Source organism: Hermetia illucens, chromosome 5, assembly GCF_905115235.1.
Source record: "Hermetia illucens chromosome 5, iHerIll2.2.curated.20191125, whole genome shotgun sequence".
In the NCBI taxonomy this organism is placed as follows: Eukaryota; Metazoa; Arthropoda; class Insecta; order Diptera; family Stratiomyidae; genus Hermetia; species Hermetia illucens.
Genome location: NC_051853.1, coordinates 17,342,701 through 17,369,285, shown reverse-complemented (window position 1 = coordinate 17,369,285; position 26,585 = coordinate 17,342,701). Strand labels below are relative to the sequence as shown.

At 42.4% G+C, this 26,585-nt stretch overlaps 1 protein-coding gene across 2 annotated transcripts in view; it reads left to right on the top strand.

Annotated features, from left to right (window-relative positions):
• Positions 1 to 26,585, top strand: part of LOC119658290 — a 180,062-nt gene that overhangs the window by 92,593 nt on the left and 60,884 nt on the right. For both annotated transcript variants that reach the window (XM_038065586.1, XM_038065585.1), the window contains exons 4-5: positions 20,814 to 21,206; positions 22,015 to 22,100. In XM_038065586.1, coding sequence (XP_037921514.1) covers positions 20,814 to 21,206; positions 22,015 to 22,100 — 479 coding nt within the window. The remainder of the gene's footprint in view (positions 1 to 20,813; positions 21,207 to 22,014; positions 22,101 to 26,585) is intronic.

Sequence of the window (26,585 nt, the reverse complement as noted above, 5' to 3'; positions counted from 1 at the left end):
CTTTTCAAAGACGTGGGGCTGTGGTTCAATCGAAAACACCGTGAGGTTCTCTATTACCTAACCCAGTTGATTAAAGGACACGAGTATTGTCAGTTTGACTTAAACACAATCAGGAAATCACGGTCGTCCGACTGCATTTACTGGAATGATGTGGTGGGTGATTCCTTCTTCACCTTTTTCTTCTTTAAAAGGTGAGGGCCCATCAACAGATGATCAAAGAGCGCCAAGTGTCTCCGAACACCATTATTGAGCCCTTGTTGGAGAGCGAAACCACATAGAGCAAGGTGGCACGTCATACTGAAGGCATTCTAAAGGCCAAAAGAGGGAGATGCATGGGAAAGACCACAGGGTAACTGAGGCTCCCTGAACCAAAAAGAAAACTTCATTAGCGCATTTGTCAGATACCCGCATTGAAAAGAAAGTGGCAGTGGTATTGGATAAATCGCTCAGAGGAGTTGGCAAATCCATGGCTATGCAATTGAACCGTCTATCTCAGGATGGCTGACGAACGATTCTGGTAGCGCTAGAACAACGATTCGAACCCTAGATTTCTTTGAGGGATATTCAATGGAAGCGCAGACAGGGGCTATTTCGATTTTGATACTGTGGATGGGCTAAATGTCTCTTGTTTGCCTCTACTGTCACCTGTGACCTGTGACCTAAAGGTAGGACCAATTTCTTATCTTTAGGTGAACCAGAATATCTTTTTAGATACATTTTATTTTATTCGTCATGCCTCCATGCTCATGCATAAGAAGTTCCGCTCTTCTAAAAATGCAAATAGATTTATTCAAATTACGCAAATTCCCATGCAAAAAAATTTTCTCCACAGCGTGAAAAACACGAAAAAATGTCGCTTTTCCCCATAATGACGAAAAGGAAAAATAATTTTTCGTCTGTCTAGTCGCGACATTCTTACTCAGAGATTTCATGTCGTTTTGAGAATGGCATTGCAAAAATTGTGTCTTGCATTTCTTCCGAGCATCCTCGACTGTCTACATAGTTTTTTCTCGGCTGAGTACGTCCAAGGACCCCGAAACGAGCGTGACGGCAGTTCAATGGGAATCATAATTTGGGATAATGCCAAAGAATTTTCGCAGCGAATTATTCTGTGTTGCTGTTGCCGCCGCCACCAAACTCTATGGTTGTCCTCTGGTAAAGAATTTCCACTCATCCATGCACATGTTACGTTGCCGTAGTAGAGTACCAAGTGTATGTAGGTGTGTGTGTCGCAGACCTATGCTCAAGTTATTTTCGGAAAAAAAAAGTGATATTCGCACGGAGAAAAACTCGGAAAAGCACTTTAATGAATTCATAGTCAACTCATTCAGAATTATATTTTTTTGATGCCTGTTTCTAGGCTAAGGCGGAAAATCCCGGAAGATAAAGTTCGCTCCAGTGATTTTCCTCTTGAAAATGGATATTTTCCGATTAACCGTTCCATCGCGGTGAACATTTCAATCAATTCGTTCATAATTCAAGTCGCAGTGTCCTTTTTCTCTGGGAAAACAATTCAAACATGAAATTATTCCATGAAATAATGTCTGCTAATTTTCGTTTTCAAATCCCGGCATGATACCCTTTGGAGGGTTTGAATGCATTACATCCCTTCCTCGGCCCAAGAACTTCCAAAAGATTCTAATACAATTTTCCATTGCAGAATTGTTTCGGTTATCTTAGTCTATTGTTATTCCCGAAAGTTTCGTTGTTGTCTAATTGAATTTTATTTCCAGATACTCCAGAAACTCTTCCACAGATTTGTTGGTTGTGCTTACAGTTCAGAAGATTGCGGAGAAAGTCTTCCCAAAATCTTTTAACTAATGAAAATGAATGGAAATGACGACAATGACATTGAAAATGTGACCATAGAAAGTTCAGAAAGCGAATTTTCCTCCAAATATTCGTGTAATAAATGGGGTGAACATCTGTACTCCGAATAAAGAACAAATTGGAAAGTTTGCGCCGTGATAAATTGATATTTCATTGTTGACCTTCAAGCGATGTGAACTGCGGAGCTTGTCCTCGGTCTCGATTTGGGGATGTTTTCTATTTGCTTCGGGAAACCCAAAGGACCAATAACAGACCACAAGGGTTCTTAGCGTGAATTGCTTTCAACAATTTCCAGGAGATAAGGAAAATTATTTTTTCAGTTTATTCCGGGTCGAGTGGAATCGGTGGAAACATCAAACGATATTGCTTCAGATTAGATGAAAAAAGATACCTTGTACTTTTGACATTAACATGCTAACTACGTTTTGATTGCCAGCCCCAGGAAGACGATGCATATTCACCACCCAAGGGTTGTAATTTGGGGAGGGTGCATTTCTCGTGTTTTCTCAAGCAAACAATTAGAAAATCACTGCTGAAAATCGTTTACCACGTCCTTATCTTCCTATAAGAAAGATATTGACGAGAAGGTTGTATCTTTATTTCGCACTTATCTAGAAACCATTGAAAGTTAAATAGTTTTTGTTATCTATCTATTTTACTCCTTGTTCCACCACGTCTGGGGTCGAATCCGATCAAAGTTAAGCATTCCAAGTCCCGATAGTGGGGGAGAATGTGACCTTGATCTCTCCTGCAAGTTTTTATGGCCTGTATTTAAGTCTGGGCAGTTAACAACTTATTTTCTCGTTTTATCTCTTCTTGTTTTGTAAAATCCTTCATTTTGGATTGTATCCGATTTAACGTGATGTTAGTAGATTGTTTTTTATGTATGTTAAGTTTTCCTTTTAGCATTATTTCATGGCACTTTTCGGCTGATCTGATGATATCAGAGAGGACTGGAAAGACGAGATGAATTATCTGAAATGTGAGCTTCCCGAATCATGTTCAAAGGGTGGTTTTCATTGTTTGAGTTTTCTCTTCCTGATGGTTAGGGAGAGTCATGGATGTGAAAAAAATTTTGAGCTAGGAAGAGATGAAGGACCAACCTTTATATAGTAAAATCCAAAAGAAACGCTCCTCCTTACTTCCTGTAGTTAGGTATTTCGGGAGCTGCTTCTCCCCTCTTTTCGTACTTATAGTGCTATAGTCTGATGTCAGTCCTTGGTCTGCCAAATTTTCCTCTACATTCTTCTCGGTAGAGCAGCCACGCCTTCGGTATCGAAAACCGCATGAGCATGTAACTCGCACTGCCCATTGACTCCGCCAGACTTTTTTGGGATTAGCCTTTTGAGTAGCAGCATAGAAATTCTCTAGAAGTCCAAACGCCTTGCATGATCTACCCACTATATATGGTGGCAAATATCCTTTCGGTCGGTCAAAGGGTAATATAGGTCCCAGCGCGAAATGTGGATTGGTACCCACGATGGAGCATAAAACCTGACAAACGCCTATTGAACTAACTCCAACTGCGCTACTACCAAACCCTATTTCCACCTCCACATAGTGATCGCTGGGAGCTCTTTCATCATGAAAAAGTGCAGACGGAGAAAGATGAACGCGAGTCTCCCGCACCTAAAAAAGGGACAAATTGTACCAACTGGTCCTCCAGGCGCAGGTATTCTCTGGAAATATGCTACAATTTGTATTTAAGTATAAACTGGACTTGCGACTAAGCGCTTTCCACGCATGGTTGACAATGCGTGTTTTTCTCTCCCTGTGGAAATTTGCGAGGTTCGTGCTGATATGCAGAAACCATCGTTATTTCAAGGTACCGTCAGCGTACCGTCCCTTTTGTATGTTAATCACCGAATCAATATGTCCTGCGGGAAATTCTTACCGAAACGATATAATTTTACGGCGGGGTATGCGACAATTGATGTGATCAAAGAAGTGGACAAAGCGGTGGCGCACAATTTGCATTGTTGACGAGGATTGTTCGCTCTAAAAACTTTCTAAAAATTAGGCGATGACGGCTTTACGGTTTCTTACCTGGGCAGTTTGGGTGCTAAGCCCTAAACAAGGGCTCCGTGGACCAAAAAAAGAGGGAGTAACTTGTTCCCCATTTGGTCCAGTCCAGCATTTAGTTGATGCGGACTTAGGAACCCACAATTCTCAAAAAAATATTTTCAGCTCCGGCCAAGCTCTGGTCAATAAGGCGGATTTGGGCTCAATATAATTCGTAGTCATGTTGTGTGCTGCGAATTATATAAAGGAGCACTCAGCATCTGCGAGCCGCTTCGATCACGCTGCTCCCAAGGCAGAGATGAGACAACGTCTGACGATTTGCCTCTCCCCTGGTAAGAAACCGCCTAATTTTTTGAATGTTTGGGTGCTAAGCCCTAAACGAGGGGTCCATGAACCAAGAAAAGAGGGAGTAAGTTGCTCCCCATTTGGTCCTGTCCAGCATTAAGCTGATGCGGACTTAGGACCCCACAATTCTCAAAGAAGTACATCATGATCAGTTTGAAGAAGTGCGGCTTAGCTCCTTCCCAGTCTTCCCAGAAAGCCTACACTCCTCCTGTACCTTTCTATCCCCTGTGTTTCTAAACTGTCCTACTCATTGGCCACTTTACGATACTGGAATCTGACTTTTCTCAAAGTCAGACATATCCACTGCTCACTAATTGACACCTACGCCGATCCAAGTCATCGGTCTAGATTTTCTATGGGAAAAGTACACCGAAAACACAAGGTTTGGAAGTTCGCATGTGCTACCCCCACGTTACAGCAGGAAGAGAACAAGATAAATAAATTGTAATAAACTTACGAGATTTAGATCCAATGATCATCCTGAGTCGTCAAGATGACCTAAAGTTAAGAGCTATCCCAAAACCTAAAAAGTTGGACCGTGAAGGTTTGTCCGCAAATGCTGAAACTCTATGAAAACACTCGGTTGACACGAGACAGCAGCGTAGTCGACGCGCTTAAGGAAAATTGTCATAGCCCATTGAAGTTCTCTACGTCTTCGAGACAATGCAACATGGAGAATGTCACCCGTGACAAAAAAACTGCAAATTCTTCTGAAATTTTACCTCGATGCAGCACATGATATTATGCGCCTTCATATGTCGTTTTGACAATTAGCTTTTTCAAAATGCTCCCCAAAAATGGAGCATTGCGGATATACTCCTCGCAACTGACGAAGGGCAGATGATGCAGAGATCTGAAAGCTGCACCCTAAGTGATCTGCAGGATTTTATGGACTTAATGTGATTTAGACGATGTTCCTAAAGGACTCACTCCTCCTCTCTTAAACGGGCTTTAGACCCTCTATCGTTCAACGTTTGAAAGCATTGGTGTTTTGCTCGTAGCGCATATCGCTGGGTATATACAAACCATCGTTACTTTTGAATATGACGGTTCATTGACGGAACATTTACCTTTTCTGATCCTTCTGTTGAAGAGTTTCGCTGGTCCAAACAATTAAATTGAAAATGATTTATCAGAACTAACTTGCCATCGCCAAGACGCCAGTTTCCTGCAGGAGGATACACTCAACTGGATGACCCACTTGTTTGGCAAACGTTGCTGTTATAGTACTCATCTATCATAAATTTGATGGTCCGCTTGAAAATGTTGGTGTAGGAAGAGATGATAGGTGGATTGTCATTTCTCAATGGTTGTGATTTCAGCGCGCTTTTAGTTCATGGGGACGTGCGTCTTTAGTAACCCCTGGTTGAATGGTGCTGCTGGTCAAAAGATGAGAAATTCGTACATGTGCTCAAAAATCTTCTATGAAGCATTCTGTAAGCACTAATTTTTTGTTTCGGGACTAGAGAGTCCTGAGTCAACCATCCACTTAGCGGCAGGTCCGGATAATTGGGTATAACTTGTCTCCCACTGTTTCTGGTCCATACTACTGTCTTAGGCTAGCGCCCATTTTTGTTTTAAATATGTGATTTACAATCTTCCAGCAAAGAGCCTGAAGAAACTCCTTGGGATGCAAACAAGTCTACGTAGATGAAAAAAAAGTTGTCGATGCGCGATTTACGGAACCCTAACTACTTCACAGAATCCAAGACACTATGGATTCCGTGAAAAAGAAAAAGGTCAGGAAGGATATGCCTCATTGAATTTGCTATACAATTGAAAAGAGTAAACGTTTAGACTCCATATGGGACTGAAACGACTTAAGGAGTTTGGTAATCTCAAAATGAACCACTTAAGTTCAGCTCTAACGAAGCATTTGTTATAAATAGGACGACTTTTGTCGCCACTTCGCTAGCCTTTGCGAGATCTTGATATTTTGTTTTCTCATTTGCAAATGAAACTCAACGCCGAGTCCGCCGGGGTTGCATCCGATTTCCAATATTATTCTTTATCGTTATTGATAGCATTCCCAATGCCGTCGTACGCGGAGAATGTGGGAAGTTTCAGTGGACCATGACGTCTTTCCCGACGTACCTTACCTACACTGATGACTCCGCTTGCTGTTTCAGGGAGTCAAGAACCTCGACTGATTAGCTCTGGATTTAGAAGTGGAGTAAAGTGAAATCCGATTGAAGATGAACACCAATGAAACCAAGGTCCTAATTCTGATGGATCATGGTACCCTTCCTATTTGTATAAAATTCTGGATAGGGTTGTTTCTGCAGACGGTTGTCCAAATGCGATGTTGCTCTATGCATTAACAAGGTTAAGAATGCTCCGTGTTAGTGTTCTTCCTGTTTTGCTACATGGAAGCAGTACGTTTCAAGTGACCACCACTGCTGTCCCAAAGCTCCGACAACAACGTCAACACTTATTAACAGGTGAAGAGCTTCGTCGGCGTACGGGCTAGATTCCCGTGAATGCGTTCGTGGGAAGTCAGGAGTGCAGTGAATTGGTCACACATTATGAAAAGTAACAATTACAACTTAGCGGCGTATTCTATGCAATGGAACTCACTATCCTTGGATGACGAATGGGTAGTTGGAGAGAATAGTAGATAAGAAGTACGACGGCATATAAAGTGGTCAAGCTCTATGTCTCTGTTAGTGCACAATAGTGAACATCTTCCTTAGTGTTCTGGTGTGTTCTCACCTTTGTTCTTATATCCTTGCACCAGTCCAATTACGTATGGAGACGCAAGCTGATTAGCGAGGGTTCGTCCGAACCCCACACGAGAATGGTGCAATTCACCACGGACTGAAACTCGCCCGAAGCTTCTCCTTCCTCGGCATATTGCAGATCGTCTTATTCATTTTTCCACCGCATTGCAAGTTTTTTCTGAGGTAGCATGTGCTCCACGCTATTCTCGACTTACAACAAAAACTCGGCGATATTTTCCACCTTAGCCCTGTGTCCGACGAATCCCGGATATTTAAAAGAAAAAAGCAACGAAACAGGATTATCTCACATGTCGGAAGTATGATGAATGAATGCATGATACCCTCCATGTCCGTTTGGGATTTACGTTAGGTCCAAACTGATTTCTTCGCCGTTCAATCTACTTTGAGACGTCTAGAGGCGCTTGTTCACCTTGCCAGCAATCACATAAGCTGCTTCCTCCAATATTGTCCGGCCTTTAATAGTCATGGATCCAAATTTTTTTTTTAATTTAATTTTGCTCCAATGCCAAGGCCAAGACTCAAAATCTAAGTAAACCAAGAGTAAGTTCAGGACTCTCAAACTCAGGAGTCGGTGGCCTTGCTTTATGCCACCTATATTTCAAACTATTTTCGCTAATAATGTACGACTTTCAAATATTTGAGCAGCGCCGTTGCTAATATACGGGTTGTTCGCAAATGTTTCTTTTCCCTTAGGTAATTAGCGTCTTCAAGCCAGGATCGGATTCCCAGAAAATTTCATCTGTGATTCACGTAACTTAACTCCCTCAACTTCTCTGAAGATCTTTATGCAGAATAGTTTTCGTCGTTAGTTGGACGCCAACAAAGACAATTTCGCTTGCAATGTCAAAATTGTACATTCAGCTGATCTGCATATTGACAACAGCGCAATTAACGAAACAAAAATAATGAAATTTCTAATAAGTCGAAATAGAGAGTTAAGGAGATAGTATACGGGATAAAGTTTTAGACGATTTAAAAATCCGGTAGGATATGAAAGTGGTTGAAGGCCTCCTTATAATCGCTACCATAATAAGCTTGCAATTAACACAATTATCTTCCAATTTTGAAGAATGAGTACATGTAATCAGTCTAGCTTTACTTTTTCGATCGCTGCAGTTTTTATACTTTCCTTACCTGTTAATTACGAAATCCTACTTTCTAAATATATCGCATATTTTGTGAACGGTAGAAGTCAAAATATCTTATTCCTCTCTTCTGAATGGAACATTCCAAATCGAGTTAAGCATCACTTCAATTACAAAATTGAAGCCCTTTATAATAGCAAATTCGCTCCCCTTTTAAGTACTCAAAACGGGGATCAAAGCTGTTAGGCCAAGTGTCCGTAAATCCTTGTAAAAGTAATATTCGAAATTCTATTCAAAACACAGATAAGTATTTGGAGGGGGTAAAGGGAGGCAAGTATCACATTTGGTCTTCCCTCGAACCTACACTTCCATCATATTCTTTAAATGTTATAATAGTTTAGGTAAGGGGATTTGCTGCATGTAAATAGCGGCAGAGACTGAATGAAGGAAGTTTAACAACAATGCTATCCGCATTCCTTTTCGTAAAACAGGAAGCCAGTGTTATAACGTAAAAGTAGGTCACAGCGTGAACAAGTCTTCCTGATGAAATTTGGATTCAATTTAAAAGGGAAATTATATGTCTTGAATTCCATTTGTCGGTTTCTGTGGGGTTGTTTAACGTGAGCGCGTTTTCTTATTTAACTTGGAACTTTTTGATTAGACGTGCTCATCTGGTGAACATATTTTCCAAACCACGTTTTAAGTTGTATCAGTATATGAACACATATGTATACTACTTTATTATTATTTATCGGGTTGCCACAACTTTAGTTTATGCCGGATTTTGAATTACAGTAGAATTAAGTACCTGCAATTAGTCTCGAATGACAGAAGGGCTTTAAGCTATCCCAAAAACTTAAAATAAAAAGAAAGTTGGCGGAATTGGCCGGTAAGGTTTGCCCATAAACATTAAAGTTCCACCGAAGAGTTCCGTCGACCCGCACTTGCTTGCATCTATGCTCGCCAGGCTCGGGAATATGGGGAGCCCTTTGAACCCTTTCAGTCCCTCAGATGACATTGTACAAAATTTCACTGTGCATGGGTTCGTACAGCGACCTGAAAAACAAACAATCGTGGGCATCCTCAAAAAGCTCTCCATCCTTTCCGTCTTGTGGAATATCCATCACCTTGTAAGGTAGGGAGATAACCAGGACAGAGACCACTTAAACTCCATTATTCCTGAATCCGTAAAGGCAGGCGATTGATAAATTTTTCAACTGGTTTTCTTGAGGCCTCACGCTCCGTAAGGCCATCAATCTCTATAGATCTGTGGTAAGACTCATCATAGAGTATGACACTACGTTCACTATGAATCCGCCAAAATAATTTGAAAACAAGCTCAACTCAATATCTGCTTGAATCCTGAGAAGATGCTTGCAACAGATTTTTGCTTTGACCAAGAGGCCGCCTCTCTGTTTCGGAAGACTCCTCCTGGCAACCAAAGAACTTCTTAAATTAAAGCAATCTAAAAACCGATCACTTGGCGGTTTAGAACCCAGATGTTGGAAATGGTCTCTCCTCAGTCTAGCTTGTTTGATACTGTAATTCCCAATGTTATTACCGCAACCTCTAATAAGATTCAGGTTATTCTTCGTATGATTTGGAGGGCACCTGTGGCAGAGCCCAGGTGGCGGCTGCGGGTGGTAGGGCTGTGGAGGGCCTCAAATCAAAGGGTTTTCTAGTCCTTGCGTCTGACGCTGCGTCCATGCGTGGTGGGTCAACCTATGCGGTGGTTAGTCCGGATGGGACGCAAATCTCACGTTTTTCCTTGGATGTTAGTTCTGTTTTGGTAGCTGAACTTTTTGCCGTGCTTCGGATCATCATGGTGGCTTTCAGGATGGGTGAGGAGAAGGTTGCTATTATTTCAGACTCACTCCATACTTGTAAATTACTCAAACAAACTGCGCCATCACATCACCTAGTGGGCAAAATACATGCAATTGCTTCTGATCATCTTTTTTAGTCTTTAAAAGGTCTGTCGTACCAGGCCCGTAAAGCTCTGGCCTCTAGTCCCAGAATTTCGGTCGAACCCTTTCCTGTAAATGTTCTGAAGGCAATTGAGAAACACTCATATAGAGATTGGGAGGATGACGGTTTAAGTGTAGATGGTATAATAAGTTTTTTAAAATTGAACAAATCTTTTTGAGTGGAGATCTTTTCATGGTTGGCTAACCTTACCCATCGGCGCTCCAATGGTTGGTAGAGTTGCGGAGAATTACCTGGTGCTCACGTTGTCACATACCTTTAAACAACCGAGCAGCGTCTGAGTACAAGGGGTAAATTCTACAAAACCACCTACAGGTAAGCCACTCTAACCATTGCTGAGAAAAATTGTTTTCCAAGCAACGCTAAAATAAACGGCAACAAGAAAAAAAACAGTGAAGTATATAGAGGTACGAAAGGAAAGACAACTGAAGAGAACTAACAACAAGAAACTCATAGGACAAAAATAGATTCCCCTGCATCTAGTCAAGGTCACCGCGCACCATTAAAAAGCAAAGAGGAAGCAACAGCTAAAACTAAAACTGGGTTCTCAAAAAGTCGGCCTGCGAGGATTGGGATCTACAAATTCGATTGTCCAGAAAGCGTTGTACAAACTAAAATACGGGTAGCTATAGGCGAAGTGCGGGTACATGTGGAGTATGAGTCATAAACACAGTGTCTTCCGTCTTATGGTTATTTCCCTCCCATTTTGTTTTTGAAGTCTGTGCTTCATCTTTATCCTCATAATTTTCTTTCTTCAATTCTATCCAAGTGATAAGCCTAAAATAGCGAGACAAACACAAAGATGAATACAAATGTCAATGACAACCGGAACTCGAACTGAGAACCACGGGATCTTGGGGACTCTCAACCAACTCCTCCAGCGCGTTATTTTCCGACCCGAACATTTTTTATAGTAAATGCATTCTATGTGAAGGTTTTATTGAGGTTTGAACAGTTTCCTCTAAAGATGAAAGCGGAAACTGTGCTGTTAACCACTAAATCACCTAAAGAATGCGGAACCAATACCCTCTATTGAGTAATATGAGTATTTGTCAAAATTATGGATGGGGAGATTAACATACTTCAAGGTAAATATTATATGTTTGTACCATAAGTCAGCGAAGAAAACCCTTTACAAACATGGTGCTAGCAAAGAAGTAAAGCTTGTAAAGCAGCGGAAATGATATCCCTTAGATTTCAGCCATAGTAGCATAACTTGTAGGAAATAGTGTACAGAAAGTTTCCGCTCACTTTGTTGATTAAACAATTCCCGCATGACAGCATCTTTCAACCTCCACCTCGATAGTTTCTTCAAATGAAGGATATTCATGTCAAAGGAAGCTCCACGTTCCTTAGTTAGGTTGACATCGCAACAAATTTCGGAAGAGATAAGCATATTGAAATGCTTTTCCGCAACGTCACAGGCGCTGTCAGTTCCTGTCGCGCGGATTTTAACACCCGACTCCGAGAAATGGAGCCTTGAACAAATTCTCAATTTAACAATGGAACGATACGAACGAAAAGTGGAAGCAAGAAATTCGCGGTGTGCATCTGCATGATGGTCGTACCAAGCCACCCTCGGTATTAATTTCGATATCGATAAAGTCGAGCTGCGGTTTGAAACTGGTGCTATTTGTAATGATATCGATTACGCTGAGACTTTGATGACTTTATCAAAAGGTGTAATAACAAAGATATGATTAATATTACTCGCTTCATATTGATATTGACTGCTTTTTGGAAGAAATAAAATATAGGGAACACTACAAGATTTTGTGTTGGTAGCTAGGGAATGCACCTGATATCAATATAGAATAAAGTCTTTGTGAGTAACGCCCCACAACCAGAGTAGAGCTGGGTATATAAGAAACCACACCAATGATATGTGTCTGGAGAGTTGCTTTTCCTGCTAGAGTTACCATCAAAGGAGCATGTCTCTATCTTCCCTAGCAGGATAGTTTGCCTTGAGTCTTTCTGGTCCAAAAACCAAACCCTTCAGTTCGACGGCTTCGTTCTATTCTTCCACTCACCTTTTATTAGATTCATTCAGATTCCGAGGATTTGCAAATGAGTCAAAGTAGCAATCCTAACCTCGCTTTTGTTTGGAGAAGCGATCCGTTTTCAGATGTTACGATGGTTTGTTAAATCATCCGCTGGTGAAGTGCTCCTTTGAATTCTTGGGCTGCTCTCCATCGTAATTGAGAAGTTTACCCTTCGCATTTCAGGCTGCTTTTGCTCGTCTAACCACCTCAATGATGAGGGTGGTGAACCAGACCTTGCGATATCCTTTATAGTGTGGTTGACAATTGCACCTCTATCAAAAATAAAGGCAACGTTAATGCTGATGTAGTGCACTTCCGTATTCTTGAGTCGGTGGTTTAGAGCTTGTCTGTTCTTCGCAACGAGAACCCTTTCCAATGCCGGATTAAAACCGGATTGCGAAAACGGATCCTATTGAATTCGAAGGCCGATGTGCTATTCCCTTGCGACAAGAGTTCCCATTTTCTTAAGGACATTTGAATTATTCATCGCAATGTGATCGGTTTGACCTTGCTCCAGGCTTTATACACGAATAATATGTCGCCAATGATTAGGGGGTGAAAAATGCAAGAACCGACCGTAGTTGTTATCAGAGGTCAGGTTGGCATGCACAGTACCGTATGAGAGAATCCTCAATTACATTCGATATCAGGAGCCTTCAGGCTTCGGCAGAAAATGGCAGTAAATTTTTGTAAAAGCATTGGACGTCAAGGCCATCATCATCTGTCATTTTATGGAAGGTGCGATTCGTGTGCCAGGGTGCGCAATCTGGGCCATAAGTAACAGTTTTTAGGAAATATTTACCGAGTGGATCCTTAGAGTTAGCTCTCAACAGAATCCTAAGTGAGTGAACATCTTAGTGATGTCACTAGAATACATATATTCAAACCTGCGCATCCTTGTGACAATGTCGACGATTCCGCTCTGTTGCTTCGGTTCGAGGTGAATTATTTCGTTCAAACAAACCCCATTCGCTGTTGGACTGGAAGCATTAAATACATTCCGCAGTTTCGTGGTTGTGCCCTCCTGCCGTAGTACGCTCAGATATGGGATATAATAAACCTTCCCGCTAGTGTCTCCCTGAAGTTCGGTTGGAACTTTGGACATATGGCACAAAGTTTAATATACGCCCACAAGTTCATCCGATTTGTGTTAACGGTCCTCATTCCTGCGCCACCTATTCCTGTCCGAGATAATACTGCACGTCTCTTTGGTAAGAGTTTCCCAATTTGACCTTCTCTTGCCGTCACGGAATTGGTACCACGTAACTTTCATCTTCTCTTCTATAATGGTTTTTCACATAGAGCTTCTCGCAGATCCTCTCGTCGATGAAATTCAAGTCGTGTCTGCTTAGCGGCATATCCCAGAAAGCCTGCAGCTTTTGTTCCCATTCATTCATTGAAACGTGCGTTGATGCGTAATGGGAAGCTGGAATCTTGGCGCGCCCAGACACTATCCATCCTAGCTTAGTATTTTGGAGCAAAAAACTGTCGACAGTTTCTACCTCGTTCAAGAAAAGTTGATACTGGATCCTAGTAATACTGGAACATGCGATTCATATCCCATTGCTGGAACAGCCAACTTTTTCTCCTGCAGCAACACCTTCAAATGGAGCGAAGCCTGCGGCAGAGAGCCTTTAGTCACACGTTTTACTACCAGTGCCACAGTACTGATCTAAGTTCCATCCTGCACGTAAAGGATGAGGCAAATAATCGACGACACTTTTCCGGCAGAGGCACTCCGAACCCCAGACACCTCAATATTGGTCTTCTTTTTCTTCAACTTAAGTTTCTGGACTACTCCACGGCTATATAGCTGCTTTGACTTCCTTGGTCGATGGGACAGCGAACCGGAAGGATCTGTCCATTTCTTCTTTTCTACCTTAACTACCGCGATAGGTTTTAAGGCAGATCTGATCCCAACACCTAGCATCAATCCAAATCCGTGCACGTCTCTGGGAGAAGGTACAAATAGTTAGTATTGTTCTTCGCTCATAAAATAAGGATAATGTACTGCACTTTCCTGAGTATGATGATGTACCGCAGTTTCAAGCATTATTTGGTGACTGTACTGAAGCACCTTCAGACCTTTTTAATCCAGTTCAAACTCCAAGGAGAAATCTTCCAGACTTTACCATCCAGTGTCCGAAATCAAGATCCAGCTTGTGTTCACCTAGTATGCGAATGATGTTTCCTGCCTTCCTTGCGGCCAGGTATGTAGGACCTTTTCTTTTGCCGATGGAAGGCTCCGAAAGCTACCGCAGACTCTGCCGCACGGTTGTGTGAGGCTCTTAGCCATTAAAACCACCTCCTTCTCATTCCACTTTCCCCACGGGACTCCTAATCCAGTATTACGTCGCGGGGCTGGATCGGAATTTATTCTGCGCTCGTGTTAACATTCGTGTTTCTCTCGCGTTCATTCTTCCAGCTGACTTCTTCCTGCCTAAGCTACTTAGCGATGGCTGCAATCACCTTTTCGACTTTGGTTCATATCCCCTTTGCTTTCACAATATGTTCTATTATATTTTCGGGTCTAAAGTGCTCCCCGGATGTAGTTTCCCTTTGGGCTGTGGATCTCGGGCAATGGAAAAAAACATGTTCTGGAACAACTCCAATGTTTGGACACTTTGGGCAATATAGCGGATCATCGCGCGCAAATCCATACAGATATGCTCGATAGTCTTCGTGTCCGCTCAAGAATTGAGTTAGGTCGAAACCTACCTCGCCGTGCGGTCGCTCGATCCATTTCCAGATATCCCATGTAATTCTGTGAGTCCAGCAGCCTTTTTCTGACTCGTTCAACTTTTCCTGCCATTCCTCGACAGTTTCAGTTCGAACTGTCACCGACGGGCGGGAGATTCTCCGGTGAGATACGCTCGATCGTAAAGTCGTTGTCTTTCTTTCGCCAGAATCTCAATCGGGACTGTTCTTCCTATCACGTAAGTTGCTTTATTGGATATTGTTCTGTGAGCCGAAGATGCTCGGAGTAAACTTATGCGATACGCAGCTGCAATCTTTCCCCTATTTGCTGTATTTTCCAGTGCATCTGCCCATACTCGGGCTGCATACAATAGGATCGAACTGACCACCTTCGAAATAAGGAGATGGCTCGGCCTTTCGCCGCCTATATTTGGTAGCATTCTCGCAACCAGCGTTCCAATGTTGTATGCCTTGGTTTCTGCACCCTCAATTGCTTGAATCTGATGTTTAACTTCTGGCAAGCTTGGAATGAATTGTTTGTGTTCCAGCTTTGATCTTCATGGAAGTGCACTTTCTCCACTTGGTAAAAAGTACCACTTCCGTCTTATGTTGTGGGAGCTGTAGCCCAGCATTCTTTAACCAGGATTTAATCTTGTAGCTTACTTCATTTACGTAACTCTCCACTTCTTCGAAAACAATCATCATCATCAACAGCGCAACAACCGGTATCCGGTCTAAGCTTGCCTTAATAAGGAACTTCAGACATCCCGGTTTTTGCACCGAGGTCCACCAATTCGATATCCGTCCAGTCCGAGGCTCCTGTTGAGGCTTCGTAACTTTGGTTTTCCGTGCAGGGTTGTCAGCCTTACCCAACCCCCAACCTGAACGACCAGTTGGTACAATTTGTCCCGTTTTTAGGTCGCCGATGGTTAGGAGGTGAAAAATGTAAAAACTGACTATGGTTGTTATGAAGATGTTATCAGAGGCCAGATTGGAATACACAGTACCGTATGGGGGAATCCTCAATTACATTCGATATTAGGAGCTTTTAGGCATACGCATTTAAAAATAAAATGGCATTAATTTTTTCAAAAAGCACTGGACGTCATGTGGACATCGAGGGTGTGAATCGCTTGCCAGGGTGGGCAATCTCTGGGTCGTAAGTAACAGTTTTCAGGAGTCCTGAATCTTTTTTGATCTTCTGGTCTCAATAACGTCTGTCGAAATATCTTCGTTATGTCGCTAGAATACACATATTCAAACTTGCGTATGCTTCTGAGCATGTCCAAGATTCTGTTCTGTAGCTTCGACCCGGGGTGAATTATTTCGTTCAAGCTAGCCGCATTCCATGTAGAACTGGAAGCATTAAATACATTCCGCAGTCTCGTGGTGGTGGCCTCCTGCCATATTACGCTTATATACGGCTCATAAATTCATCCGATTTGTATTTATGGTCCTCAATCCTCCGCTATCTCTTCTCCCGTTATAGATAAAATTGCACGGCTTTATGGAAAGAGTTACCCAGTTTTACCTTCTCTTGCCGCCTCGGAATTGGTACCACGTCCCTTTCATCCTCTGATCTATAATGGTTTTTCACATAGAGTTTCTCGTAGACCCGCTCGTCGATGAGATTCAAGGCATATCTCAGAAAACCTGTAGTTTTTGCTCCCACTCTTTCATCGAAAGATGCATTGATGCACAGTGCGAGGCTGGAATCTTGGCCGGGCCAGACACTGTCCATCCCAACTTAGCATTTTGGAGTAAAAAACTTTCAACAGTTGCTACCGTGTTCAAGAAAAGTTGCGGTAGGATACTGCATTCCTCCCTTGCAATATGCGATGCCAAATTCCTCCCTTGCAACAACACCTTCAAACTGTGCGGGGCCTACCACAAAGAGCCTTTAGTCATGCGTTTTACCAACAGTGCTTCAGTACTGATCTCAATTCCATCATCCAAGTAAAGAGTGAGGCAAACAATTGACGATACTTTTCCGGCAAACACACCCCCCCACCCCAACACCTCAATATTTGTCTTCTTTTTCTTCAACTTAATTTTCTGGACTAAATCTTCGGTTACATAGCTGCTTTGACTTCCTTGGTCGATGGGACAGCGAACCGGAAGGATCTCTCCATTCTTCTTTTCTACCTGCATGATGAACTGCGCTATCGGAAGATTGTATCCCACCTTTCTTCTTACAAGAATGCATTATCGTAAGGTGCTGCTCTTGGCAAATTTCACATCAGAGGCTCTTGCGCTTGTTGTGAGTTTCTCCTCCTTTATATTTGTCAGAGGCGCAGTAAATACAGAGATGATAGTGCCGTAGTAATTTCTCCTTGTCGTCACTGTTGACGACCTGGAGACACTGGATCGTGGTGTGCTTACCCATGCACAGGAAACGCTTACTTCATTTTTTCTTGTCTCCATGTGAGCTAGCAAGAAATATCATCGCCTTTTGGCTTTTCTTCTTGCTGTGGTGGTCGTCTCCTCTGGATATCCCACTGAGGCTATCTCAGCCAGGAAACATAACCACATACCTTTTTCAAAAACCCGACCCTCATCGGGACTGGTAACTTAAAGTTCTGTCCATTTTCCTTGTTATAATAAAGGGAATAAATGGAACGCCCTCGTCGGCCTTCAAACCTGCTTTTCGCAGATTTTGGACCACGAAATGGATTGTATCCGGGGCTTTGCCCAGTGTCCTGGAGTCCTTCTGGCTAATTTGCGGAAGATCAAGCAATGCTTGCATTTCGTTCTCTATTAGCACCTGGCGATTGCTATACCGTCGGCCGAAATAGTTCCATGCACTGCAAGGAGCTATATACCTGCGTATTACCGATGCTTCAAACACAGGTGCAGCTCTAAATGCATTGCTCAATTTGCAACCCTAGGATATATATGTATTCAAAGCAATGCAATGGGAACAACTCGTAGACTAGTGGACATGAGAGGTACAGAGCATAGGAAGAAGAACGGAACCCGGTTTAAGTAATGCCTCCTGATTCTCAGTGGTAGGAGAAGTAATTAACAGATTGGATTTATTTTATAGTCCCTTCATCAGTGCGAGTCCCCATAACGGGTTCTGCCACTGTATGCACTCTTCTCCGCGGGTAGTTCTATTGTGGAGAAGCGCTTTGCAATAAAGTCTGCAAAAAAGTCTGCTTTGTTTGAGTTGAAGACCACTCTCAAAATAAGGATGATGCACTATAGTTTCCTGATATTATTAAATTTAAATCTTTCTCGGAAAAGTGAAGCACCATATGATCTCTGCTGAATACTAAGCTGCAACCCTTCACGTTTGTAAATTTGTCCTTTCTGGCATTCATGAAGTCTACTCTCTAGTGTGCAATATGCGGATGATTTCCACTGTTTTCCTTTGAGGGCCAAGTGACCAACATTTGACATGTTCTGTTCTGCGCAGCTCGGTGTTCACAATAGTGAACTTGGGCCGGGCACCAAAACTCAATGTAATCTCATCAGTGCGCTCTGATACCTACCGCGAAAACCTTGATCTTAGCTTCGGTCCAGGTTTCAGCATTTTTTTTCCACATGCATTCCTGGAGGATGGTAAATTGCCCATCTGACATTTTGTCATCCATGGAGGAAACTCCATAGCAGCGGTCAGAAATGATGGTATAGCTTGCACGCCTTCGTCTCTATAAAGTCCTTGATCTTACTGTTAAGCTCACCTTTGGCATGTTTGTATCCTTCCATTCGGATTTGGTGTATTCATCAACTCCAAATATTAGTCTCTTTGCCTAAAGTTGGCAGGCTTCTAAGTTAGCTGCCATCCTTCAAACCGATTCGGACACTGAGAAAAACGCTTTGAGGAATTATCTAGAGCGATTATTCCTTGTTGTTCAGATTCTGAAAGGCTTGGTTGATTTGGTCTCCCAAACTCTCAACAATAGGAAATAGAGCGTAATGGTCGATGTCATACGCTTTCCACACTTTTTCTAACGGAAGACACTGATGAAGATTGCTATCTCCAGGAGCACAACTAAGTAAACCAAAAAGTATTCCACGGTGGTTAGTCTAAACCTGTGAAATTGGACAACTGCAGCTTAATAAAGATGATCGGCACTTGCTGGTAGCTATAGCGTTCTGACTGCACCTACATGCCATCGTGAATGGTTCGCTAAAATGCGCAGACTTTTCGAGAACCACATACTCCTTCTCTACTGTTCTGCGCCAAATGCTCTTGGGGCGGCCCACTCATCGGCTTTCTGGGAGACTCGGTTCCACTGAATGGAGTAGCCCGCAATTAAATCGTTGCCCCTCCTTATTGTGTAAACTACCCATTCTCATTTCTGCCTTCTCATCAACTCATTCATGTGTAACTGGCCTGTGTCCCGACCAAGTTCTTTGTTCGAAAGCATACCCTGATGACATGTTGCAGAAAAGTTTTGACGAAGGTTTGGAGCTTCCGACTAGCAGAGGTCATCCATATAACAACACAGAAAGAATATAATCGCAGAACAGTCTCAATTTGACTTTGGTATTGAAAGAACCGCATTTCCCGATTTAAGTCAAGGCAGCGAAAGCGGGTCTAGTATGCGTCAAGCAAAAAGGACTTTTCCTAGATATACGAATACAAATTGATCAACGCCTTCGATGCTCTGGCCAGTAACGTAGATAAGGAAGCTGATCGGTCTAATTGAGAAACTTGATTTTCTTTGTGTTTGTCTTCAGTCTCTCTTTCCGAATCCAGAGCCATTTGGACAAGGTGTCTTCCCTGGCGGGAAAGCTAATAGATGTCATCAGCGTCATTCTTGGTTTTTGAGGAAAGATGTCATGGTCCATTGAATTCCTCCACGACCTCCGGGGAAGGCAGTTTGAAGAACGTCGCTGATAACAAGAAGAAATAATATTGTTAACCAGACGGTTTCCTGGCGGACTCCACTTTGGATCTTTGTATTTCAAATTGCTTTGATTCTACCACGGTACAGCACGTGACATTTTGCATCCTCAAAAAGCTTTTAGTTTCTCCGGAATACTGTCTGGCATGGAGCACATCCTGTTGACATTATCGAAAGCTGTCTCCAAATTGATGACGAGCAAGTGAGGCGCAGATCTGAACTCGGTCCGCTGTTCCAAATTGATCTGTAGGGTGTCGTGGTGGTCAATAAAGAAGGATCCAGGTTGCTTTTTGACAGAATGGTAAGCTCCACACTGTTCTGCAGAGTGCCAGCTTAGGGAGCTGTACTACGGAAATTGAGTCCAATTTAGAAAAGTCCCAATGGTACGTTGTGTCTTGTGGAATATCTTGGACAATGCGACACACGTCATTGCTGGGATGTCGCTAACCAATTTTCCGTCCGACGAAGTGAAGCGTATTTATGATAACAAGTCCAGTTTCTTTGATAAGAAAGGAAAGCACTAAATTGGAAACAGACATTGAAATGATGAGAAATTATACATAAATCCAAAGCTCACTACTCCGATGGTGTCCTAGAAGACCTTAAAAACGTTCTCTCTCATTGTCTCAGATCTATGGATAAAGAAAAGAATTTGGAAGCGACGTCAGGTAGAGCAAGAGACATCTAGGCAGTGGGGTCCATTAGTGATGCCTTTTTCCTTTCATACTTACGATAGCCCAAAGCATTTTGGAGTTATGTCACCCATAGCTCTTTTTATTCCAACCTAACTTGAGGCTATCCACAACAAACTCTGATTTGCTGTCACTGAGTGATTGGGGTGATTTGGGTTAGTACACCAATGTGGTCAAATCTGAAGCAAGCACCCAAAGTCAATACACCAATACATTTAGGGAGTTAAACGCGCTTCAAGATTTGACGGTGATTGACAAAGGTCCTATTAGGTTTCACCACCAAGATTCTCCTTTCATAGGGAATTTTCGTAATTGTTCCCAGCGTTGTACGCCGGAAGGTTTATCTCTCCAACCAACATAACTGCCGATGTCGAGGCTAACTATCTCGAAAACGTCCCCTCATGAGAGGATTCATCCCTTTTTGAATTTCAAACTCTATGCTTTCCTCCATAATATTATCCAAATCCAATATTCATGAGAACAAATATCTAATTTTCCTTCTTCACTTTCATTTCAGTTTTACCAAGTAATTCAACCACATCCGTCACAACATTTCAGCCATCAACGATGACAATGATGACGAGAAAGCCATCAAAAGGCTCAGTCGGGGCAGCTCCGCTAATTTCCACAAAGCAAAATGACTACATTATGGACATTACACCAACAAGCCAAATAACTAGTTCATCATATCAGGAGGACCGGATAAGAATAGAGTCCGGATCTATCACAAACCCTCATCCTGTTGGTCGCCGATGGACAAAGTCAGTCCATGCCAAGAGGGACGTACAACCCGAAGTTCCAGATCCTTGTGATGTATTCGAAAGGGACGAGCCGAATACAAATATGTTTTATAGTCCTGGATATCCGAATAATTATCCCAACAACTCCAACTGTGTTCGAATCCTTCAAGGTAGGACCGTTAGCAATCCACGTGGAAAATAAATTCTGAATTACTGAAATGTACACCGCATTCTGCTTAGAAGATATCCTTGTAGTTTGTGCCAGAACTACGCTGACGTTGGAATCGTTCATGTGGGGATGGGGATGTTTTTTCGTTTAGAGCTCGTCAACCAAATTATCAAGTGATTATCTTCCATTCGTGGCAGAAAACCAGCTTCTGGAATCTAGAATGAATCCGTTCGTTGAATAAGGCTGGGTGCATGCATGAGGCGTACACCCCCTTTCCTTCTGGCGTTACAAATGAGAAATGTTTCCCTCTGATTCAGGCTCACTGCAAAACTACTACACACTTGAATCTATTCGCACCGTTTCGTCCCATTATCTTTCAAGTTCCAGAGAGTGGTACGTTCATTAAGGGCTTATTCCAGAATCACTTCACCTTGTTCACTCTCCAGGCAGGTTATTATGGCCTGATTTACATAAAAGTTGTATAATCTAGGCCGGATGAGATTCATACTGCAGAAGGATAATAACGAAAGGGAAAAATGGAAGCGGAAAATTCACTCCGCCACAACTAAAATGATGTAGCGCTTCAGGGAATTAGTTGACGCAAAAAAATGGGATCGATTTTTGTGTACCTTGAGGCATTAATAAAACTTCCTAATTCAGTTCGGAAGAAAACACACCCCAGCGAAATGGACGAATTCCAATAAGTCATTGGTGCTCCTTAGCAGATTGATTTTCAAAGTTTACCATCTTTTTTTTCGCAACCATAATTTAGATTAAAGTAAATTTTAATCAAACTTTTTTCTTTACAGCCCCCAGTGGTCAGATTCTGAGGTTAGACTTTAGGGATAAGTTTGATATCGAACCTTCGGAAGGATGCAAATTTGATTTTTTAGAGGTAAGCTATGCGAAACAGAATTAATCCGATAAAATGACACAGAAAAAGTTTTACAGAAGTGACAAATCTTTTTTGTGTATCTTTTTGGTTAAGGTAAAAGAAAAGCTGAATCTGTAGCTTTTCCGATAGGAATGTAAGTACGTATTACGCGTCCCCTTTGTTACGCCCAAATCGAACACAGTGTCACAGGTGTAAACACCAATTTTGATGTAGCTTTTATTGAAGTTCGTCAGCTTTCCGGTGGATGCACCCAATAAATCAAGCCCGTAAAAAAGGGCCTGTAAATTTCCATTTACATTCTCGTTACCTTTTCATTTGTCCATCAACTGCTACTGTGTGGCTTTCGCTATGATAAATGGGCGTAGCCGTATTGACTGTCCTTGTTGCCATTAAGGATGGATGATGGATTACTTTTGGGTGACGATGGTATAAAGGATGTCAACTACATGTAACTACATGTGTTTGCACAAGCACCTCACATGTTGGAAGGAGTTGATTTTTAGATAGATGGGTGGCTTATGCCATCAGTAATTTAATTAATCAAATTATCAAGGAATAGAAAAGGGGGACGAAAACACAGGGTTTGCAAAACACATCCATATACGGAGATATAAAGTCCAAATTCGTGTCCTTTTCGAAAATAAAGTGTATGATCTAAATACGAAAGAGTTTCCCCTGCAGGCATCAATCATTTGGAATATTTGATGGTCCAGGGATAGCGTTGAAAAACGTGGTTCTATGCGATATTCTTCATAATGAAATGAAAGCTGGCCCACCGAATCAATAAAGACCATGACAAAAACGCCGCAAAGGTTGATCATCATACAAGTTGGGGTGGACTAGCTGTATTGAGCTAACCACAGCAAAAACTCCGAAACAATTTTTAGAAAGCTTGTGCAGAGAAGACGCCTACCAGACCGGTGCAGAGAATAATGGATAGACCACACACCACAATAGGGCGAGAACATTACCGCGGACTATGTCATACAATGGAACCCATTATCTTAACACAACAAGTGAGTCGCCCCAGAATTATGTGGCTTAGGACATAGTAGGTGAAGTATTTTCTTTTGAAAATTATAATTCCAAAACGGCTCCACCTTGCAAATTTCCTGAAACGCGAAAACTCATTTGAATATTTTCAATTATAATATAGAAACACCAAAAGACTCGAAAATGATCATTAACCCCTTTTTGTTGTTGTCTTCTCCATACCTCGCCTGGCTGCCATGCTGCATATTAGCGAATGCATTTTTATCGTTTGTCTCGGGTGATTTCAAAGACTTTAATTAATTAATACTGCGAGCAGCTGACTCGGTGGGGATTTTTGTTCCGGTTCGCGGAAAGTACCGCCAGGGGGGCTTTTCTTTACTAGGGTAGAGGAGTTTAGTGGTGGACAATGGCTGCCCTTTTAGGACGTTCCGGATATGAGGGCGATTCAGAAGATTTAATTTTTATCTTGTCGATGCAATTTCGGTAGAGGGTTAGCCTTCCTTTGGTTCCTTTTTGGCTTGAGATTTTGTGGCTTTTATTTTGGACTGTGAGACACAAGTAGGGAAAAATATCTCGGATTCTTTTCCACATCATGATGCCAGTTCGCAATCATCAAAGCAAAACTTACCAGGAGGTCAGCTACTGAGTAAAGTTTCAAAACTGATGTGCGGGAGCACAATTATACAGTGACCTTCCCATATCCACCGTCATTCTAGTTAGAGTCGCGCTCCTCATGAATGCTTTTACCAAATTAATTCGTTGAGAATTCTGGGAGTCCTGCGTCGGCACCCACTTGATAACGTATCGGATTGCTTGGGAAGCAATTCACTTCCTCTCTTATGGTCCACGTACTCCTCTTTTTTGGGTCAAACACCCAAGAGAGCCCTGAGAGCAGAGGTGAGGCAACGTCTGATGAGTTATCGATGCCCTGGACGAAACCGTCAGTGAATTTTTTGAAATTATTCCTTTCTCGGAAGCAGCGCAAGAGTTATGTAAGGTCGACTGTAAGATGACTGCATGCTCCACTGCTAACTGCTCAAAACTTTTGACTTGAATTTGACCCTAACGTTAACAAGGTTTTGGACCGAAATATTTTGTTTCTACTTTTCCTGTTAAACTTGTCTCTTTTTGTGTTTTTTTTTTTGTATTCGCATATAAAGAAGAAGAAGTATATAAGTTTTAACACTCAGAGCTCTAGGGGAGGGCTGGCGGTTGTTTGTTCCCAGGGTTCTATTCTGTCATAGTTGTCACAATTTCAGCGGATGCTAGATTTTACGTAATACTAGCACTAAGTGCCAAGCAATTGGGCTCAGACAATCATACCTACTTAGAATAAAAGATAAAGAAGCTTTGGTGGTGGTGACCGTAGAGGTAGATTAATGGGAGAATCCGACGAAAACTCCCAGCGACATGGAGCAAGTATGCAGAATGGTATATTTCTGCATGGTTTGAACCAGACTGTGTGAAAGTCCCAGAATATCAAGAGAAGCCGTGAGAGATTTAGATACAATACTTGTAACTTACAATATTATGAGAACTACAATCACTTTCTGCAGATATCAAATTTCTTTGATTTCCCGAGCCAATTAGTCAAATTCTTCTTCTTTTCCACGGATTTCCGTTCAGTGTGGCTATAAAGGGGGATAGCAACTTCAATAATATACGCGGAACGACCCGTCTTATCAACTAACGGCACGTCAGGTTCGCTGTGTGGTACGTGGCGATCAGTTAGAATTTACCGGTCCCAATTCATGCGGCAAGCAGAACTATCTGCCTGCGACTCTTACCGATAAACCGCACACACTCCCACGATCAGCCCATGCTTTGGTGAATCACCTTACATACAGCATTGTGCCTGTTCATGCATTGCACCAGTGCCATAACCGTACAGCCAGAAATGAGATGGTCCAACGTCTCTAGCGTCGCACCACGTTTTGATTACATTCGAAATGAGGATATTTGCGATCGATATGGGATTAAAAAACCGTGAGAGAGGCGTCTTCGATAATATGGTCATGTAATTAGCACCAACGAGAATATACTTGCTAAGATTGGTTCGAACATCGCAGTCGATGGTAAGCGACCAACAGGCTGGCCGAAATAATGGTGGCTTGATACGTTGGATGGAGATTTCAAACCCTCGCGATTGCATTCTGATCACCGATCCCAACCCCGCTTGTGAACGGGACAAAAGCTAAAAAAAAAAGAAAACAAAGAGGGTGGCCATCACGCTGTCCTGAATGACACACATTAACCCCTCTATCTCAGCATTCCATTCGCAATCCGCTTCTTGTCTGACTTCACCCCACTCAGAAGATTGAAAGATCGATTATACAAGTAAGGGGGGGTCAGCCCACAACTTGCCCTGCAAATAGTCGGATACAAAGACTCGCCTGCTTTTCCTGAAAAATAAGGGCGTAGCCATGTTATGCCACCACGTCAAACCTCCCTGCCTCCAATACCACGGGGCATGTTCATCCGCTTCACGGCAGAGTTTGGATAAAGCATTTGGAATTTGGACGTAGTAGTAAGTATCCGCCGCTGGATGTTTTCCAAATCAGATTTTTCCAGAGAGGTGCGGTTTCAATACCAGCTTTATACGTCGCAGGAATTCGGATAACCCAGCATCCTTCAAATTATAAACTCGTGTATAGGTTCTTTGCAGAATTGCCAGGTATTTCTAGTAGTCTATCTTGGCCATAATTTGGATGTGGAGGTCACCAGTGCTATGTTCGAGATGCGGCTCTTGATGTCACGGCTAAATATGTCTACTATTCCCAACAGACCTCTGGGGTCGTCATGAGTACCATCATACAACTTGATCTTATCTAAGTACAGCAAGTGAGTCAGCTAGCACTTAGTAGGTAGGCCTTCGTAGAAATAAAGTAGATAATACCCGAGGAGGAGCAGAAATTCCTCCGGTAAATTTTCAATTCAGAAATTCTGCATCCGATTCAGACTTCGGCGCCTCCAATTCTTCGAGCTATTTATGGCTGGTCGAACCTGTTGTTCGGTTCGGTGCAGAATTTATACCCAGCAAAGTGGCATGGCGGGTACGTTCAGTTCAGTAATCCAGTCAGCATGCTGGGCGGGTATCCCCAAAGTTCTCATCAATATTATTTCACTTTCGTTACTTTAAACTGACTGTCTGGGCATTCTGTTGGGATTCGTTGAGTAATCTGAAAAAAACTTCGCTGATTACTTGCGTACGTTGCGTTATTAATATGCCTGAAGTGACTTTCAGGGTATCGTCGCAATCGAATGCATATGACAGAAAGTTCCCACTTGAATATGTCCAGAATTTCAATCTGGGGTGTCTCCGTGGTGATCGCAGCATTATGCACTGAACTGGTCGTTCTCCACCCGTTCTGTCATTATGAGCCTTTTATAAAGTTCCAGTGAATTCTCTCCATATCATTCTTCGTGCGTCTGGAGGTATTGTCGATGTCTAGCAATGTCCTTCCTCATTAAATCGCGTAGACTTTCTACAAG